This window comes from Coregonus clupeaformis, chromosome 29, assembly GCF_020615455.1.
Source record: "Coregonus clupeaformis isolate EN_2021a chromosome 29, ASM2061545v1, whole genome shotgun sequence".
In the NCBI taxonomy this organism is placed as follows: domain Eukaryota; kingdom Metazoa; phylum Chordata; class Actinopteri; order Salmoniformes; family Salmonidae; genus Coregonus; species Coregonus clupeaformis.
In genome coordinates, this window is record NC_059220.1 from 63,417,751 (window position 1) to 63,431,902 (window position 14,152).

A 14,152-nucleotide genomic window follows, 5' to 3' on the forward strand; every position below is an offset into this window, starting at 1 on the left:
GTAGTGTATTTCTAAAATGGACTGAAAAACAACAAAGATAAATTTCAATAAAGTATTTTATTATGAACATTCACAAATATACATAGACACATACATATTACTGAGGGAGGGAGGGACTACTTCTTGGCTGTAATTTTGGCCTGGGGGTCCTTGGCTACACATCGTGACTGCAGTGCTGTCAGCATCTCCTTGCTGGTCAGTCTCGCGCCCTTCATCATTAGCCTTTCTCCATCCACTGTAGAGAAGGGGGAAATCACAAGTAAACAACTTGTTTCGCTGAGGCAGTGTAAAAAGGAACGCAAAACAACATTGGGAACTCTGCTACCTGGTACCAAATTGTGAAGACTGGGACCCTAAAGAATCCAACAGGCTAGATTACTACTATGTAGGATAATTATGATTTCATTTTGTAAATACCTGGTCATTCATGTACCTCAATATGACTTAAGTTCAAGAACACTTAATAGATCTTACATCGATGTAATTTCTTTAAGCTTTTACTAATGGTCACCAACCCTGAGACTGGAGTGTTCCAGGGTGTGCAGAGCAGGCTATTTATTCCAGGCCAACACCGGGAATCAGGTGAGTTAATGTTGGGCTGGCACAAAAGCCTGCACACACACACACACACACACATACATACATACATACATACATACACTACCGTTCAAAAGTTTGGGGTCAATTAGAAATTCTTGTTTAGAAAGAAAAGCAAATTTTTTGTCCATTAAGATAACATCAAATTGATCAGAAATACAGTGTAGACATTGTTAATGTTGTAAATGGATACATACAGACTAGTTGAGTATTCCCCCTCAGGAGACTGAAAAAATGTGGCATGGGTCCTCAGATCCTAAAAAAATTATACAGCTGCACCATCGAGAGCATCCTGACTGGTTGCATCACCGCCTGGTATGGCAACTGCTCGGCCTCCGACCGCAAGGCACTACAGAGGGTAGTGCGTACGGCCCAGTACATCACTGGGGCCAAGCTTCCTGCCATCCAGGACCTCTATACCAGGCGGTGTGTCAGAGGAAGGCCCTCAAAATAAGACTCCAGCCACCCTAGTCATCGACTGTTCTCTCTGCTACCGCACGGCAAGCGGTACCGGAGTGCCAAGTCTAGGTCCAAAATACTTCTCAACAGCTTCTACCCCCAAGCCATAAGACTCCTGAACAGCTAAATCATGGCTACCCGGACTATTTGCACTGCCCCCCCACCCCCACCCCATATTTTTACGCTGCTGCTACTCTGTTAATTATTTATGCATAGTCACTTTTTTGTTGTTGTTTTATTTGACTTCTTTATTAAAAAAAAAATGCACTGTTGGTTAAGGGCTGTAAGTAAGCATTTCACTGTAATGTCTACACCTGTTGTATTTGGCGCATGTGGCCAATAACATTTGATTTATTGTAGCTGGAAACGGCTGATTTTTAATGGAATATCTACATAGGCGTACGGAGGCCCATTATCAGCAACCATCAGTCCTGTGTTACAATGGCACGTTGTGTTTGCTAATCCAAGTTTATCATTTTAAAAGGCTTATTGATCATTAGAAAACCCTTTTGCAATTATGTTAGGACAGCTGAAAACTGTTGTGCTGATTAAAGAAGCAATAAAACTGGCCATCTTGAGACTAGTTGAGTATCTGGAGCATCAGCAATTGTGGGTTCGATTACAGGCTCAAAATGGCCAGAAACAAATAACTTTCTTCTGAAACTCGTCAGTCTATTCTTGTTCTGAGAAATGAAGGTTATTCCATGCGAGAAATTGCCAAGAAACTGAAGATCTTGTACAATGCTGTGTACTACTCCCTTCACAAAACAGCGCAAACTGGCTCTAACCAGAATAGAAAGAGGAGTGGGAGGCCCCGGTGCACAACTGAGCAAGAGGACAAATACATTAGAGTGTCTAGTTTGAGAAACAGATGCCTCACAGGTCCTCAACTGGCAGCTTCATTAAATAGTACACGCAAAACACCAGTCTCAACGTCAACAGTGAAGAGGCGACTCCGGGATGCTGACCTTCTAGGCAGAGTTGCAAAGAAAAAGCCATATCTCAGACAGCCCATCTTAATCTTTTATTTTTATTGGCCAGTCTGAGATCTGGCTTTTTCTTTGCAATAATGGGCCTCTGTACGCCTATGTAGATATTCCATTCAAAATCAGCCGTTTCCAGCTACAATAGCCATTTACAACATCTACACTGTATTTCTGATCAATTTGATGTTATTTTAATATATAATATTCCTTTTCTTTTGAAAACAAGGACATTTCTAAGTGACCCCACATTTTTGAATGGTAGTGTATATACATACACACACACACACACACACACACACACATATATACAGTTGAAGTGTGAAGTGTACATACACTTACAGTGAGGGAAAAAAGTATTTGATCCCCTGCTGATTTTGTATGTTTGCCCACTGACAAAGACATGATCAGTCTATAATTTTAATGGTAGGTTTATTTGAACATTGAGAGACAGAATAACAACAACAAAATCCAGAAAAACGCATGTCAAAAATGTTATACATTGATTTACATTTTAATGAGGGAAATAAGTATTTGACCCCTCTGCAAAACATGACTTAGTACTTGGTGGCAAAACCCTTGTTGGCAATCACAGAGGTCAGACGTTTCTTGTAGTTGGCCACCAGGTTTGCACACATCTCAGGAGGGATTTTGTTCCACTCCTCTTTGCAGATCTTCTCCAAGTCATTAAGGTTTCGAGGCTGACGTTTGGCAACTCGAACCTTCAGCTCCCTCCACAGATTTTCTATGGGATTAAGGTCTGGAGACTGGCTAGGCCACTCCAGGACCTTAATGTGCTTCTTATTGAGCCACTCCTTTGTTGCCTTGGCCGTGTGTTTTGGGTCATTGTCATGCTGGAATACCCATCCACGACCCATTTTCAATGCCCTGGCTGAGGAAAGGAGATTCTCACCCAAGTTTTGACGGTACATGGCCCCGTCCATCGTCCCTTTGATGCGGTGAAGTTGTCCTGTCCCCTTAGCAGAAAAACACCCCCAAAGCATAACGTTTCCACCTCCATGTTTGACAGTGGGGATGGTGTTCTTGGGGTCATAGGCAGCATTCCTCCTCCTCCAAACACGGCGAGTTGAGTTGATGCCAAAGAGCTCGATCTTGGTCTCATCTGACCACAACACTTTCATCCAGTTCTCTTCTGAATCATTCAGATGTTAATTGGCAAACTTCAGACGGCCCTGTATATGTGCTTTCTTGAGCAGGGGGACCTTGCGGGAGCTGCAGGATTTCAGTCCTCCACAGCGTAGTGTGTTACCAATTGTTTTCTTGGTGACTATGGTTCCAGCTGCCTTGAGATCATTGACAAGATCCTCCCGTGTAGTTCTGGGCTGATTCCTCACCGTTCTCATGATCATTGCAACACTCGAGGTGAGATCTTGCATGGAGCCCCAGGCCGAGGGAGACTGACAGTTATTTTGTGTTTCTTCCATTTGCGAATAATCGCACCAACTGTTGTCACCTTCTCACCAAGCTGCTTGGCGATGGTCTTGTAGCCCATTCCAGCCTTGTGTAGGTCTACAATCTTGTCCCTGACATCCTTGGAGAGCTCTTTGGACTTGGCCACGGTGGAGAGTTTGGAATCTGATTGATTGATTGCTTCTGTGGACAGGTGTCTTTTATACAGGTAACAAACTGAGATTAGGAGCACTCCCTTTAAGAGTGTGCTCCTAATCTCAGCTCGTTACCTGTATAAAAGACACCTGGGAGCCAGAATTCTTTCCGATTGAGAGGGGTTAAATACTTATTTCCCTCATTAAAATGCAAATAAATGTCTACGTTTTTCAGGATTTTTTTTTTGCATGTAAACTTCCGACTTCAACTGTGTGTAGTGTGTATATATATATATATATATATATATACACACACACACTGCTCAAAAAAATAAAGGGAACACTTAAACAACACAATGTAACTCCAAGTCAATCACACTTCTTATATATATATATATATATATATATATATATATATATATATACATACATACACACACACACACACACACACACACACACACAGTACCAATCAAAACGTTTGGACACCTACTCATTCCAGAGTTTTTCTTAATTTTTACTATTTTCTACATTGTAGAATAATAGTGAAGACATAAAAACTATGAAATTACTACATGATTTCATATGTGTTACCAAAAAAGTGTTAAACAAATCAAAATATATTTTCTATTTGAGATTCTTCAAAGTAGCCACCCTTTGCCTTGATGACAGCTTTGCACACTCTCGGCATTCTCTCAACCAGCTTCATGAGGTAGTCACCTGGAATGAATTTTAATTAACAGGTGTGCCTTCTTAAAAGTTAATTTGTGGAATTTCTTTCCTTCTTAATGCGTTTGAGCCAATCAGTTGTTGTGACAAGGTAGGGTTGGTATACAGAAAATAGCCCTATTTGGTAAAATACCAAATCCATATTATGGCAAGAACAGCTCAAATAAGCAAAGAGAAACGACAGTCCATCATTACTTTAAGACATGAAGGTCAGTCAATACGGAAAATTAGAAAAACTTTGAAAGTTTCTTCAAGTGCAGTCGCAAAAACCATCAAGCGCTATGATGAAACTGGCTCTCATGAGGACCGCCACAGGAAAGGAAGACCCAGAGTTACCTCTGCTGCAAAGGATAAGTTCATTAGAGTTAACTGCACCTCAGATTGCAGCCCAAATAAATGCTTCACAGAGTTCAAGTAAGACACATCTCAACATCAACTGTTCAGAGGAGACTGTGTGACTCAGGCCTTCATGGTCGAATTGCTGCAAAGAAACCACTACTAAAGGACACCAATAAGAAGAAGAGACTTGCTTGGGCCAAGAAACACGAGCAATGGACATTAGACCGGTGGAAATCTGTCCTTTGGTCTGATGAGTCCAAATTTGAGATTTTTAGTTCCAACCGCCGTGTCTTTGTGAGACGCAGAGTAGGTGAACGGATAATCTCTGCATGTGTGGTTCCCACCGTGAAGCATGGAGGAGGTGGTGTGATGGTGCTTTGCTGGTGACACTGTCTGTGATTTATTTACAATTCAAGGCACACTTAACCAGCATGGCTACCACAGCATTCTGCAGCGATACACCATCCCATCTGGTTTGCGCTTAGTGGGACTATCATTTGTTTTTCAACAGGACAATGACCCAAAACACACCTCCAGGCTGTATAAGGGCTATATGACCAAGAAGGAGAGTGATGGAGTGCTGCATCAGATGACCTGGCCTCCACAATCACCCGACCTCAACCCAATTGAGATGGTTTGGGATGAGCTGGACCCCAGAGTGAAGGAAAAGCAGCCAACAAGTGCTCAGCATATGTGGGAACTCCTTCAAGACTGTTGGAAAAGCATTCCTCATGAAGCTGGTTGAGAGAATGCCAAGAGTGTGTAAAGCTGTCATCAAGGCAAAGGGTGGCTACTTTGAAGAATCTAAAATATATTTTTCGTTTCCATGTGTAATTTAATAGTTTTGATGTCTTCACAATTATTCTACAATCTAGAAAATAGTAAAAATAAAGAAAAACCCTTGAATGAGTACGTGTCCAAACTTTTGACTGGCACTGTATATACAGTGGGGAGAACAAGTATTTGATACACTGCCGATTTTGCAGGTTTTCCTACTTACAAAGCATGTAGAGGTCTGTAATTTTTATCATAGGTACACTTCAACTGTGAGAGACGGAATCTAAAACAAAAATCCAGAAAATCACATTGTATGATTTTTAAGTAATTAATTTGCATTTTATTGCATGACATAAGTATTTGATCCATCAGAAAAGCAGAACTTAATATTTGGTACAGAAACCTTTGTTTGCAATTACAGAAATCATACGTTTCCTGTAGGTCTTGACCAGGTTTGCACACACTGCAGCAGGGATTTTGGCCCACTCCTCCATACAGACCTTCTCCAGATCCTTCAGGTTTCGGGGCTGTCGCTGGGCAATACGGACTTTCAGCTCCCTCCAAAGATTTTCTATTGGGTTCAGGTCTGGATACTGGCTAGGCCACTCCAGGACCTTGAGATGCTTCTTACGGAGCCACTCCTTAGTTGCCCTGGCTGTGTGTTTCGGGTCGTTGTCATGCTGGAAGACCCAGCCACGACCCATCTTCAATGCTCTTACTGAGGGAAGGAGGTTGTTGGCCAAGATCTCGCGATACATGGCCCCATCCATCCTCCCCTCAATACGGTGCAGTTGTCCTGTCCCCTTTGCAGAAAAGCATCCCCAAAGAATGATGTTTCCACCTCCATGCTTCACGGTTGGGATGGTGTTCTTGGGGTTGTACTCATCCTTCTTCTTCCTCCAAACACGGCGAGTGGAGTTTAGACCAAAAAGCTATATTTTTGTCTCATCAGACCACATGACCTTCTCCCATTCCTCCTCTGGATCATCCAGATGGTCATTGGCAAACTTTAGACGGGCCTGGACATGCGCTGGCTTGAGCAGGGGGGACCTTTGCGTGCGCTGCAGGATTTTAATCCATGACGGCGTAGTGTGTTACTAATGCTTTTCTTTGAGACTGTGGTCCCAGCTCTCTTCAGGTCATTGACCAGGTCCTGCCTTGTAGTTCTGGGCTGATCCCCCACCTTCCTCATGATCATTGATGCCCCACGAGGTGAGATCTTGCATGGAGCCCCAGACCGAGGGTGATTGACCGTCATCTTGAACTTCTTCCATTTTCTAATAATTGCGCCAAGAGTTGTTGCCTTCTCACCAAGCTGCTTGCCTATTGTCCTGTAGCCCATCCCAGCCTTGTGCAGGTCTACAATTGTATCCCTGATGTCCTTACACAGCTCTCTGGTCTTGGCCATTGTGGAGAGGTTGGAGTCTGTTTGATTGAGTGTGAGGACAGGTGTCTTTTATACAGGTAACGAGTTCAAACATGTGCAGTTAATACAGGTAATGAGTGGAGAACAGGAGGGCTTCTAGAAAAACTAACAAGTCTGTGAGAGCCGGAATTCTTACTGGTTGGTAGGTGATCAAATACATGCAATAAAATGCAAATTAATTACTTAAAAATCATACAATGTGATTTTCTGGTTTTTTGTTTTAGATTCCGTCTCTCACAGTTGAAGTGTACCTATGATAAAAATTACAGACCTCTACATGCTTTGTAAGTAGGAAAACCTGCAAAATCGGCAGTGTATCAAATACTTGTTCTCCCCACTGTATGTATGTATGTATATGTATATATATATATATATATCTCCAGGACCAGGATTTGTGACAACTGGCATAATATACCTAGCCTGAAATCCAGAACCTGTTTTGCTAACATTCCATTCCTCTTACTCTGTGTCATTTAGCATGACAAGGAGTGGAAGGATGGCTAAACAGGCTGATACCCAGACTATAACCTACCATAGGCCTCTATGATGTAAATCTTAGGTAAAAGTCAGGTTTATTCTACTTACCGAATGTGATGTCCACCACTGGTTCAGACTGGTCGTGCTTTACTTCTGTCATCACCTCACAGTTCATATTGGTAGATCTGGCCTTCTCAGATCCAACCATGACCAGGAACTCCCTGCAGGACACCAACATTGAACGTCACATTAACAGGGGATGCATCTGTGTGGCGATTGACCCCTCACCGGAATAAGAACTATAGATCCAATTTCACCCATTTAAAGGATCAAGAAATGTGTGAAATACATGCCAACCATCCCTTATTCCAGTGAGTCTTTTAAAGCTTAGGCTATTTTATAGAATGAGCTTTGTGGCAACACAGGCTTTGCAATATGGTAGTTATAGGCCTAGGCCTAGACCTAGGGTGTCCACCCCATCTGCCCAGAGTGGGTGAAAACGTGCTTCGGTGATGAAATTTCACTTTCTTATGTTATAAAATACATTTTACCAAGACAAGTATGATTATTCATGTTCTGAATTGTTCAGTGGGGTCGTTCTCTAACATATCATTAACATGACATACAAAAAGTCGGATTTCGTAACCTAATAAATCTGATAATATGCACCGAGCTCTGTTGACATTAGCGGTGCAGGTTTCTCGTAACAATTGAGGATTTTACGTGGTCATCGTCTTCAAAGTTGTTTCTCCGGGTCGCAAAATGTTTTATTTGCTTGACACGAACTGAATTAAATGGAAAAGGCTTTGAAAATAAAAAGTTTGCTATACTCTCAGAGCTCCGTTGACATTTCACAGAGATATGCTTGATTTTGTGAGAAATTTTCAAAAGAGAACATGAATTAATATGAAAAGCATATCCTAAAATATGAAAATGCTACATGTCATGTCTCAAAATCAATATCCATCTTACCTCTGTTGTTTTATGTCCTGCGGATTCGAGAAGAATGATGAGTTCCACAGGAAAGGGAGCCTGTCGGGTTGCCAGTACCCTTAATTCTAGCACAGAATCCAGCCTAGCTGACGCAGTACTATTTTCCTGATTTTTGACCACTTTTTTTCTCTGGCCTCCACTGATTTAGTCACCCTAATTCTGACCATCCTACAAGGGTAAAAACTCCAATAACTTTTGATCGGATTATGATAGAGACTTGAGGTTTGGACTTTTAGAAGATTCTCTATACAATTAACATATTACTTGACCCACTGGTCAACAAATGCGTTTTTAAATGGTCACCCTACTAAACTGTGTAGATAGTTTGTAAATCTGGAATAAACAGTAATAAATACATTGCTTGTTGATACTTGCCAAATATTGCGTTTAGGCATACAGCCAATTATATTCTTACATGAGCCTATGACGGTAATGCCAGCGAAGCAAGTACCTGAATGACAATCTCAATCTTCCAATCACAACGTTTATTAGGCTAGGTACAGATTTAAGATAGCTAGCTAGAAACGAATAACCTTCATACATCTGTGTACATGACTGGTTGCACAGATGAGATAACATTCAACGATAGTGTGATTATCTGTGTGGAATAAGAGCTGCATGATTTGTCCTACAAGTACAGAGGGACCAGAATGCTATTTCACATCACGACATGGTCGCTTCCCTTTCATAGACTGAATACGTTCTCTAGAGAAATATATATTTACACGGCCTAGGTAGAAACGTGACAGACATTCTTACCGTGTGGAACGTACATTGGATTCAAACGGACAAAACTGAACAACAATTTTCTTGACTGTCTTCAGCACCACCACTGTCTTGCTGGAAGCCGCCATGTTTTTCCAACGACGACCTTTCAACCCGGGCGCTGTTCAACAACGTCTCGAGCGCAGATTTGACAAAGTTAATTCAGTTTTTTTTTTTACTGTTCTCGTTGGTTAATTTACCACCAGAGTACATACATATATGTTCTGCTTTACATCCTTTCACCACCGGGGAATTTGTTCACACACGGGAACGGTTTCAGAACAACCTATACGCTATGAGCATTTTTACAGATCTATAGATCATCTGCAAATTTACTGAACACGTAAATGGTGTACACCACTAGAGGGCAGTAGTGGATAACGCAAGTAAAAACTCCGTACGTTGTCACTTTCACCCAGTTCTCATTCCGCACAAGATGGCAATAATGGATTAAACATTACTAATAATACGAATTTATCATTATCATCATTTACCAGTAACAACTTTGCATGGTGTGTGGTTGAATAGGTTATATAGATAGGATTAGTAAGGCTATAATTCAATGCTACGTTCACAGTGTGACTCACTGAGATAGCCTACTTTATAAAATATACAAGCTTATGTAGGCTATATCAAATCATATTCACCTCGTCAAAAAGAATATGAGATTAATAAAATGAATAGGTTATTATTGGGTTCAATGAATATCCATTGGACATAATAAACGAGACTAATCTATGTGTATCCTAAATATTTTAAAAATATATATTTCTCATATTTTATGCTAGTCACGTAATATTAAATAAACACTAGCAACTGTTTCTGAATAACTTGACACAGCTGATTACTGTTTACTGAGATGAAATTGCTACTGACAATGTTGGTGATGTTGGTGTCTAAAATTAAGTTAGGGTATGGGAGGATCGACCATCTGGGGCAATCTGTTATGCGTTGAGTCAATAGCAGAGGTAAAACACACACACACACACACACACACACACACACACACACACACACACACACACACACACACACACACACACACACACACACACACACACACACACACCCTGTCATGCTCTGAGTCAAAATAGCAGAGGTGCCACTTTAAATATACACCGAAACAGACAGGTCACATAATCAAATGGACGAAAGACAAGCTGCAGTTGTTTCCTGATAGAATCAGATGGGAGGGGTCAACTGCACAAGAAGACACAACACAAAACACTTTTATTAGAATTCTACTGTGCTGATGGTTTAGTCAGATGCCATTAGTGTTTGAGGCATATCATGGGGGGGGGGGTCTATGTGTGTGTCCATGGGTATGTAGCCTACAAGGCTTTATCAATACAGACATTTTCTGATTTCACCAGGAAAGTTGTCAAAAATGATTTCCACACAGAATGTAAAAGTAATGTGGCATTGGGTTATAATGAGAAGCAGTTGGTGAATGTGGCAGTATTCGTTAATCAGATCCATTTGTGTCACACTTAATTTAAACTCACATAGATAGGCCAGGCTGATACCCACAGTGTATATTACTGAACATACATCATCAAAATATTGTGCAAAATAAAGTTTCTACGCTGCCACGCTTTTCTTTTTTGTTGTTGGCGGAATTAACAAGCTTTTATTTTTAGCTATACTGTATTCATCATGGGGATAAATAGTGTTTAAAAAAAAAATGTTTTCTGACATCCCCACAACCCCACCCTTGTCCTTATCTGCCATTAATGGCCCTTTTTCAGTTAAGAAGTGGAATTATCAGGATTTATTTTTAGCTATACAGTATTCATCATTGTGATAAATAACCTAAGTGTTATTTTTCACTTCCCCAGTTCCCCACACCCTGCTCCGGTCCTAAACTTAGAACCTCTCATAATGTTCTGTTCAGTCAGAGGACCAAGTCATCAGCCCTGAGTTTCCTGAGTTGCCGCCAGCGACCAATGCCTTGTGATGATTTGACAGTAGGAGTGAAGAATGAATAGTCACAATCTATATATAGCCATAAGGCTTGAGGCAAGCGTTTCCTGGCTATATCAACCCCACCCCCCCTCCCCTTCTGCTAGCTTTTTCTCCCTTTACTCTGACCATGACAGTCAGCACTACTGGGAACAGTGGCAATAGGGCCTAATGTCCAAAATTAAGTAAGCAGGGAGGGGGGTCGGCTCAAAGAAACAATGTAGAAGAATTGACCAGGAAGGGGTCGACTCCTAAGAATAAAGGTTAAATAACAGTAAGGGGTGTTTGTATTTTATTTTTCACGTGTTATGCACACTCTGAGCTGCTAAATATAAACTGTGGCCACGCTGAATCATTCTTTCAACCAGCCAGACAGGAAGCCAGAGAGGACTGTTATTGTCTTATTTCATTTATTAAGTAAACGAGGGCTCACTCCCAAAAGAGCCATTTGGGTTAGTTGAAGACAGACAGACGACAGCTATTGTCTTTGTGTAAGCTTGTGCTGTTCTAAATACTCATCTATCAAGGTGTCTTGCTGTGTAATAACAGTGGTGTTCTAAAATGGTGTAACTGAAATTATTGGTAAACAATTAAATGGCATCATAATAACCTACAACACCTTAAGATGTAGCCTAATTACATTGACTCTACATTAAACATAAAATACCGTTTTAATACACTTTATACACAATATTTTTCCATTGAATAGGCTAGTGTAGTGCAATTTGTCATAACCCTCTTCACGTTCTGAGTGCAATTACGCACTACATGTCCCAGAGAGCATAGCGCACCTAATCGTAGCGATGTACGTGTGTGTTGTGAACAACATTAGTGTGAACAACAATAGTGGAATCGGCGGTTTGCCTTCAAAATACAAGTTCCCCATTGAAACATGCAAACGGATATAGTTGAATCGTGCCACAAACGGACTAGATAATGCTAAACAAGGTTGGAATGTTGTTATATAAATTCAACAAAAGACAATCATTAGTCTATTTTATACAAAAAGTAAAACATCTGTTGAAAAAGCACTGTGGATGTATTCAACTTCAGAATTGCATTGGGGGCATAATACTTATATTGCAATGAACAGCCTTCCGTGAATTGGGGTATCCGTTTATTCACTCCCTACTAAGCCCATTGTGCGTATTGAACATTCATATTGTAATGTACAGCCTTACCTATGGATCCTGGGTCCATGAAATGGGGTCACAGCCTACATGGGGTATCAGCCTGTAGCTCAGCTGGTAGAGCACGGCGCAAGGTAGTGGGTTCGATCCCCGGGACCACCCATACACAAAACATTTTTATGAACGCATGACTGTAAGTCGCTTTGGATAAAAGCGTCTGCTAAATGGGATATTTATAAGAGGTACGACGCTAATATTTGTGTAAACTCTTTAGAATTGTAATCTGTGGGTGTCACTTTGAGTAGGCTGATACCCCATTTCGTGGACCTAAGATCCATAGATAAGGCTGTACATTACAATATAAGTATGCCCCTAATGCAATTCAGTACGATTTCAACAGATTCTTTTTCTTTTTTGTGTCAAATTATTGTCTTTTGTTGAGTTTATATAACAACATTCCAAACTTGTTTAGCATTTAGTCCAATTGTGGCATGATTGCACTATTTCTATCCGTTTCAATGGGGGACTTTCATTTTGAAGGCGAACCGCAGATTCCACTATTGCTGCTAACGCTAGTGTTGTTCACAACACACTGGTGCGATCTGTCACTGCTCTCCAACATTTTGCCGGAGAATAGGAGTAGGCTGGGTCTGGGTGCGGAGTCTAAATACCATCGTACTACATCTGGGAATATTCGTGCACGTTGGAGAACGCGCCTCACAGCTCCTCTGCTTTGAATTGTAGGTTTGTATAGGGTTTACTAATACTTATCCGTTTTTATGTTCATTATTTAATAAATGCGGGGGTTTCTGAGGTGGTGGAGCCGCGCTGAAGAAATCCAACGACTTTCAATTCAACAGTAGCCTAACCGACTGCTATTCATGGATGATCTTCTCCAGTAAGTGTTCTCTAGACTCCTTCATCTGCGACTGTAGGAAGTTGCGCCTTCATGTCAAACAGGTCCGTTTATTTCTAATGGTAGAGGTGTGGGTTTGGGCTGCTATGGTCAAATTCTGAAACATCAGTGATTTGTGTTAATTTTTTTTATGCCGCAGCACTGCCAGGCAAGGAAGGTGTGCTTCGAACAGTCCCATTGAATGAACCAACGATTTTGGGAATATTGATGAGGGAGATAGGAGACTTGGGCTGCAGGGAGACTGCTATTTGATTAAAGGCCTATGCTGCATGAACTAATTGGAGCGCTGAATCAAAGTTTCTGCTGAATGAGGCTAATAGGCAATTTGATATATTGGTCAATGCAGCAGTGAGAATTTTGGGCATCAATTCAAAGTTGAATGCAGCACATCTTGCTTGCTGATCTGCGTTTGTCATGAGTTCTCAGTTTTCACTGAGAAGCAAATGAATTTGTCTCAATATATATTAAGGCTCCTTTCAATTTCTTTGTATGCTTTTCAAAAAGCCACATGTTTTATGGATAAGAAGAGAGAATTGGCATGCATGGAATTACTGTAAAGAAGCTTAGCTTTACACTTTGAAGACAAATGTAGAGATTAAAGCGTGGGCCTCCATTATATAGAATGTGTCTGCTATCTTCAAGCCTGACCGCTTTAGTTTATAGTCAATTAAATTAGTTTATAGTCAATTAAATGAATGTTCTCTCGTACTTGCCACTCAATCTTTATAACAGTGACATTAATCTGGTGCTGAGATGCAAATGTACTTCCTGCATGGGCACAGAGATTAACTGGTCCTATAGCCACACAGCAAGGCCAGCAGCAGGTTACAGTAGGCGTATTCTATTCTACAATAGCATCCTGGTGGTATATTGAGATGCCCATTGTTCCCCTGCAATGGTGGCCATAACATAAGCATAATATAACATAAGCATAATATATCATAAGCATATCAAAAGGTTTGAGGTCAGATTGATGACTGGGCCAGTAGTCCCTGAGTCAAAGACTAGCGTACCCTGTCATTAGACAGACAAAC

At 41.0% G+C, this 14,152-nt stretch overlaps 1 protein-coding gene across 1 annotated transcript; it reads right to left on the reverse strand.

The window, feature by feature from the left end:
- Positions 1-38: 38 nt before the first annotated feature.
- Positions 39-9,334, reverse strand: LOC121573031 (39S ribosomal protein L53, mitochondrial). The gene is made up of 3 exons (XM_041885069.2): positions 9,105-9,334; positions 7,461-7,573; positions 39-235 (listed from the first exon to the last, which is right to left on the reverse strand). The coding sequence occupies exons 1-3, from the start codon at positions 9,197-9,199 to the stop codon at positions 117-119; spliced, it is 327 nt and encodes a 108-aa protein (XP_041741003.1). The 5' UTR covers positions 9,200-9,334; the 3' UTR covers positions 39-116.
- Between the last annotated feature and the right edge of the window lie 4,818 nt (positions 9,335-14,152).

Coding starts and splice junctions, on each gene's coding strand:
- LOC121573031 (XM_041885069.2), bottom strand. CDS start 9,199: ATGGCGGCTTCCAGCAAGACAGTGGTGGTGCTGAAGACAGTCAAGAAA. Junction 7,574..9,104: donor TCCAATGTACGTTCCACACG/GTAAGAATGTCT, acceptor GGTGTCCTGCAG/GGAGTTCCTGGTCATGGTTG. Junction 236..7,460: donor AGTGGTGGACATCACATTCG/GTAAGTAGAATA, acceptor CCTTCTCTACAG/TGGATGGAGAAAGGCTAATG.